The 6,851-nt window shown below is 39.5% G+C and overlaps 1 protein-coding gene across 1 annotated transcript in view; it reads right to left on the bottom strand.

Annotated features, from left to right (window-relative positions):
• The window catches only part of igsf8 (immunoglobulin superfamily, member 8), a 28,507-nt gene extending 21,895 nt beyond the window's left edge, over positions 1 to 6,612 (bottom strand). Inside the window, exons 1-2 of the mRNA XM_034166142.1 lie at positions 6,205 to 6,612; positions 1 to 381 (exon numbers count right to left, since the gene is read on the bottom strand). Of these exons, the coding sequence (XP_034022033.1) occupies positions 1 to 381; positions 6,205 to 6,247 (424 nt within the window). The 5' untranslated portion in view covers positions 6,248 to 6,612. The remainder of the gene's footprint in view (positions 382 to 6,204) is intronic.
• Positions 6,613 to 6,851: the final 239 nt, after the last annotated feature.

The raw sequence follows: 6,851 nt of genomic DNA on the forward strand, positions 1-6,851 counted from the left end.
CTTTGACAACAACTGAATCGCTGTAGGTCCCCAGGTATCTGGCATCTGTGGTGGGTGTATAGCATTCGTACTTCCCCTGGTCTTCAGAGCGGAGCCTCTGTACCACCAGTCTGACCTTGTCCCCTGAGTCCCGCTCCACCCTCACCTCCCCACTCCTCACCCTGGCCTGGTAAATGGCATAGGGGAACTCCTTGTCTAAAGTGGACACAATTCCTATCTGAATCGCAGGAGCAGCATCTCTGTACAGGTACCACTCAAAGCTCTGCATACGGGGACCTTCATATCCTGACACAGAACAGGGCAAAGAGAGGGAGAACCCTGCTACCCGGTACAGGGGTCCAGTGGGAACACTTACTTCACGACACACAGCGTAATGCAGCACTGTAAATGAAAAACAGAGAAACAGTAATTGTGTGACAAGTGTCAAATAACAATTGGAGCAAATAAAGTCACTTTCCGTGGGTCACAGTTGTGCCTTGCAACATGTTTGCTACACAGATGCACAAGTCAATATCAATATGTCAGTGTGTTTTCACTAAACACAACAATACAGCAGAAACTATAAAGGCACCCAAAGAGTGCACACCTCTAAAAGATCTAAGTCTATGTAGCTCTTTGACATTTTCTTTTGTTTTTCATTGTGAGAGTTCTTCATTTGATCTATACTTTAACATTCTTAGATCTTATTGCTAACTTTTGATCCAGCTTGCTCAGATTTGACTCTCATTGCAGACCTGTGATTCTGAACTTTGTTCCCAATCACTCTTCTTTGTACACTACTCTCTGATTCTGATTGTTGACCATTGATGTAGATCACTGAGCTTCAATCCTGATTATTAACCTCTGATCCCATTGTTTGATCAGGAATGGTGACCTTTCATTTTGTTTGCCAATCTTTCATACTGATCCTGGATCCTGATGGATACACTTTGTTCTTACACTTTGATCTTCATTAATTATCTTTGACACTGATCACTAAGCTTTTAACTGACCAAGGAGGTTGTGTTTTTGCTGCTGTTTGTCTGTTTTGTTAGTTAGTTTTTTTTTTGTTTGTTTGTTTGTTTTTGGGAAAGATCAAAGGTAAGCATCACTCCTTGAACTGAATCCTTTGACGAGGAGTCAGGATAATGGCCGATTCTGACCGCAATCTAAATCAGCAACCCTGATTAAAAGGTTAAAGGAAACACAAAAAGACTAGCAATCACAGGCAGAATAAAGGAATCAGGATCAAAGATCGAGGCCAAGAGCCATCCCTTGATGTGGATCTCAACCCTGCCCCCACCACCTCCCAGGAATGTACTATGCTGCTTCACTCAGAGGATCCTGGTGCAGGCTTGACATTCAATTGTCAGGCTGAGCATGGGAAATTGATAATCAGAGATATTAAGAAGAGCTCTTCTGCCTGGACTTATGAGGAGATGTGCTAGGGCTGCACAGGGTGGTCACAAGATGGGTGCAGGCTGTGCCTAGTCTGGCAGACTGAGTGATCTCTGATGCCAATAAAAATGACGCAGCTGCTCTGAATGCACCCAGGTGAGAACTGCACGGGAAACTCAGTCAACTACTTCAGCAGTTTCAGTTTTAGTAAACTACTTATTAAACTGATTAGGAATATTAAATAAGATAAATAGCAATAAATGTATTATTGAATTTATGAGTACACTTTTTAAAAAGTGTGAAAGACATTTTGTACAAAGTACAACATCCCCCCCACCCCAATTTCATCATCTATCACAATGTTTTACTGTAGTAATGTAATACACCTTTGAAGAATTTATTAATGTCCAACCCTAATTAAAAGCTGACAACAGTTACATTTTGTAAACATAGCTTTAAAAAGGTCTATTTAGTTATGTTCAGCTGCCCATCTGTAATGGGCAAACATTAGTTCAGCAACTTCCATGTTAAAAATACCAAACTGTAGTAAATTATCAAGCACTGAACATCTTTAAATCTGCTGTGAGTTTCGAGAATAGGAGAAAAGGGAATTGATTCTGTACATGTTGATGAGATGCAGTCATTTTCACACAGTAGTTAAACATACACCCAAAAGGTGAAACTAAACAAGAGATCAGTGTTGACTATTAACACGCAAGACTGATAACTACTTGAACAACTAGAAATACTAGATGGGTGGGTTTCAGCACACCCTGTCTACATACAACCAGAGCTTTTGCACAGGCTGAGGCACAGCCCGATTAAAACGCCCACAGATAATGACATGAGCGACCAGTGGGAGTCCTAAGCGGATCAAGCCCTAATTAACGCTGGGGACAGACTGATAGGGCTGACAATGTATGTGTAACAACGCTCAGTCAGGACTGTCTGGATAAAACACAATGCGCCAGGGGGCCCCCCGAGCTTTCTCATAAAGAACTCTACACAACAGAGAGTTTGCTCCAAAATGGCCATCTGTTTATGGCTACATGAAATTCATACTGGCGCTGTGAGCAGGTCACAGAGCAACAGCATTTCCCGCTCTCAACAGCAACGACAAAACCCTATCAAGAATTGTATTATACAAATTATGAATGTTTAGGAGTGCAATGATAAGAATAGCTTCTCGCTGAATGGAACATTCCATCTTTCACCTCATGAAATATTCTTTCCATTGCAACCACATGACATACAATCCACCAATCAAATGGAAGGAATAAAAGCTAATACTGCTATCAAGATAAAGCTAATATTTACAAATGTAAAATCAAACTAGAAATAGCAGAGACACAGGCTTGCAAGTACAATATATGACAACATATACTGCTAACTTACAGAGTAGTTTTTAGTCAGCAGATTTATATCATATCCACAGTATATTTGCATGTCCAATTGTTGTAACTGTTGGTACTTCAGTGCTAATAGTAACAGTAGTATTGACAGTTATTGTTATGGCAATAATTTAGTATTTTATTAATAGCATAAATTATTATTACCCCAGTTTTCTCTTTAATGATTTTGCTATGATTTATTAAATGTTAAAATATAGCTACACAGTATTTTTTCCATATTCCATTCCTGTGTTAAAAAAGGAGGACATATACATTTTATATTGACAGGATGGGAGTTAGTTAGCACCCTCCTAATGCTACGAATAACCACAGCAAAGGGTATTGCATTGGTAAGCTCATATTCATTGAATATGTAAATTACCTGTGCAGAATTAGTAAATTCATTTTTTGCAACTACTCTGTTGCTTTTGCCTCTTTCGTTTTGGTTGTTTTAAAGTGATTAATGAATAAAGTTGGTTGGGTGATAAATTAAGCTGCAAAGGGTTAGACAACATAAATATTCACATCATTTCTTCTCATTGATTGTTTTTTTGCCTTTTTCCACACAAATCCACAATTAATACCCATCAATTATTTGTTCCAAAATGGATATTGTTAATAATTCAATGAACACCATGAATGTAAAAAATATCATAATAATCCGGCTGTAGTTACTTACTCCACCTGTAGGCTTAGGGGATCTCTACTTGGGAAAAAATCCCAGTGATTCTTACATTTACTTTGACTTCTGTTTCATTGCAGGCAGCATGAACCAAAGACATTTTGTGTGGTCTTATTCATCAATAGCTGATATAACCAATTTACTGTAACAAACCAAGTAACAGCACAGCTCTTCTGATTATCCCAAACTGGTCTATTCTCAAGGTTGGCGCCACATCACTCTGGCGAACTGGCCAATCCGAAGGTAAGAATATGTATTTCCGCGACTGGTCACTTGGTGAAAATATGCTCAGGCTATATTGAATCAATTAGCCAGCTGACAGCTATCATTGCCTGTAACAGTGAGATTTATACACCAAGCTGACCTGAAATGAACCACTGTACATTAAATTGACTTTACTGATGAGTCAATAACCAATAATAAAAAGTGACCAAATTACATGTTTTCATGACTAAACTAGAAGCACTCAGAGAGTGCAAACCTCCGCCAAGGCCATGGGGTCACTGACGCCATAACATCGACACGCCGTGGAATCATTGAACCTAAAAAAGTCTAACAATGATGTTTGCTCAGTAGTAAAAAAAAGTTTCATCTGCTGTGACTGGATAGCATGTATCCTTAGTGCTTGGCATCACAGTTTATTGCAACTTGCACCTTTCCCAGAAGCTACTGTCATCTGAGCACTGATACTGATATTGCATGTGCTTATAGACAAAAACAAATAAGAGACAAAATTCAATTTATTATTCAACTAAACTGCAAATATATTAATTTTTTAACATTTATGAAACACTTCTCTAAACAAGGCCATAGGGTCACTGACCCTAAAGAGATTCCCTCCTTGGCACAGTGATCTATTTCTTTTTGTCTCTTTCTCTAAAATTGTATAATAATCATCATTAGATTATTAATATATGAACAAAAATAAATTTATTACAATTTGAAAACAAATGCACCCGAACGTGATGACAGCTGCAACTGCTTAATGCTAACTAGTAACATTGAAAATGCCATAGACATGCTAACGCATTAGCATCGGGATCCGGATCGTGACCCGGATCACCACAAAAATTTAATCACTTGTTCCTCTTGTCATTTCCAACCACTCCATAAAATTTCTATAAACAAAAATAAATTTAAGAAATATTACAATTTGAAAACAAATGCACTCGAACGTGATGACAGCTGCAACTGCTTAATGCTAACTTTTAACATTGAAAATGCCATAGACATGCTAATGCGTTAGCATCGGGATCTGGATCGTGATCTGGATCACCACAAAAATTTAATCACTTGTTCCTCTTGTCATTTCGAACCACTCCACAAAATTTCTATAAACAAAAATAAATTTAAGAAATATTACAATTTGAAAACAAATACACCCGAACGTGATGACAGCTGCAACTGCTTAATGCTAACTTTTAACATTGAAAATGCCATAGACATGCTAACGCGTTAGCATCGGGATGCGGATCGTGATCCGGATCACCACTAAAATTTAATCACTTGTTCCTCTTGTCATTTCCAACCACTCCACAAAATTTCATCAAAATCCGTTCAAAACTTTTTGAGTTATCCTGCTGACAAACAGACAGACAAACAAACAAATGCGACAGAAAACATAACCTCCTTGGCGGAGGTAAAAATGGCCCTTAATGGGTAATACTCGTATGCGACCTTGAGAATAACAGCAGTATCCCAGCAGCTGAGTCCTCCTCGCCATTTGGCAAAAGACAGGAAATGTTGTTTTTGAGAGTCTTCATATTAACTCCAGGCAAGCGAACTCTTCTTGATATCTTGGATTCATTTGTGTGTGTGTATCTGTGTGTGTGCTTTGTAACAAAATGGGATAACAAGTTGTCCACTGTTACAAAAACTAGCTGCTCTGTGAGCGCCCCTGTACTGCCCAAAACAAGTACTATAGAGGTGGGCAGATTGATCCTAATATCAATAATATCGATACCAACGCTGGTATTGATAATGAACAATCCTCATGTAAAAAGGTCGATACTCAAGCTTTTTTCTCTCCCGCACACACTGACTGCTGCGCACGCAGATTCATCAAAGTCTACTCTCTGTCTGTAAGAGCAGCGCTGTGCTGTGTCACACAACACAGAGCAGCGCACCCTTGTATTGTGGTTTGTTAGCCCTCTACCTCAGGAGATTTTGTTTTAAGTTGTGTTGAGTGATATTTTTTAAACAAAAATGTTGATTGTGATAATAAAGTATTTTGTTGTCACGTACAGTGTTTGGCAAAATTCTATCCTAGGTCTATTGGATCCTTTGGCTCTATAAAGCTTAAATATGAAAAAGTATCGGTATCGATATCGGCGATACTGGGCCTGTATTTACTTGGTATCGGATCAGTACCAAAATTCCTGGTATCGCCCACCTCAACCAAGTACAGCACGTCAGCTGTTGCACATGCAAATAAGGACTCGCCACCATCTTTCATTTATTGTATTCTGCAGCTGACAAACTACATATGCATCAGTGCTCAATTTGATTGTGGGAAAATCCACTGCACAAACAAATAAATACTTCTGTTCCAGCAGAAACAAAGGAATTGGTGTGTTTAGCATCATGATGGAGGAGGTTGGCAGAAGTGAGTCAAGTCAGTGCTTTTCTACTGTTTTTCTCATGACATACTGCAAAACACTGACGAAGCAATGGTGTCAGTGCATGTCGGTGTGACAGATGGTTCAGCGGGTTTAGTGAGATCCAACAGGTATGAAGAGAAGTGACAGTACTCACCCCACTGCAGAAAAAACAATAATGTTTTCACAGAAGCCATCATCCCGTCCGAGAGGCCCGGATTATGTCGATTCAGATTCCTCTCTGCGATTCTCCGCTCATAGCCGCCAACAGGTCTTTTCTTTGCAGTTGTGATCGAATTTTTGCTTTTTAAATAAATAACCTCATATATTGTTGAACGCAGTGATGACACAGAAAGCTGTGCGCGCAGACATGTGAACGGCAAAATAAATGAATCGCTTTTTTAATGCGCCGTCGCATTTCTGTCAGTAAATAGACGGTTCCATAAGGATCAAAATTAATTTTGTTTTTTTGTTTGTTTGTTTGGATTTTTTTTAGACGGGACCGCCTCGACAGACACGCCGTCCCGCCCGGCGGTGGAGTGGACGTCATCGTCATCACGGAAGGCTGCTGTGACGAGCAGGGTAAGGGGGCGGGGCCTACATGCAACAGACACAAGAAGCCGTCATCGACCATTGGTCAAGACGGCAGGGATGGCGGTTTGGACCAATAACAAGAGTGTCGTTTTATCACACCACGAGGTGGCGCCAAAATAAAAGAATAGACCAAAACATTCAGCAGAATTAAAAAACAAATAAATAAAAAAAATTAACCCACAAGATCTTGAAATGTAGCCACTAGAGGTG

The sequence above is a fragment of the Thalassophryne amazonica genome, chromosome 3 (genome assembly GCF_902500255.1).
Source record: "Thalassophryne amazonica chromosome 3, fThaAma1.1, whole genome shotgun sequence".
NCBI classification, from domain to species: Eukaryota; Metazoa; Chordata; class Actinopteri; order Batrachoidiformes; family Batrachoididae; genus Thalassophryne; species Thalassophryne amazonica.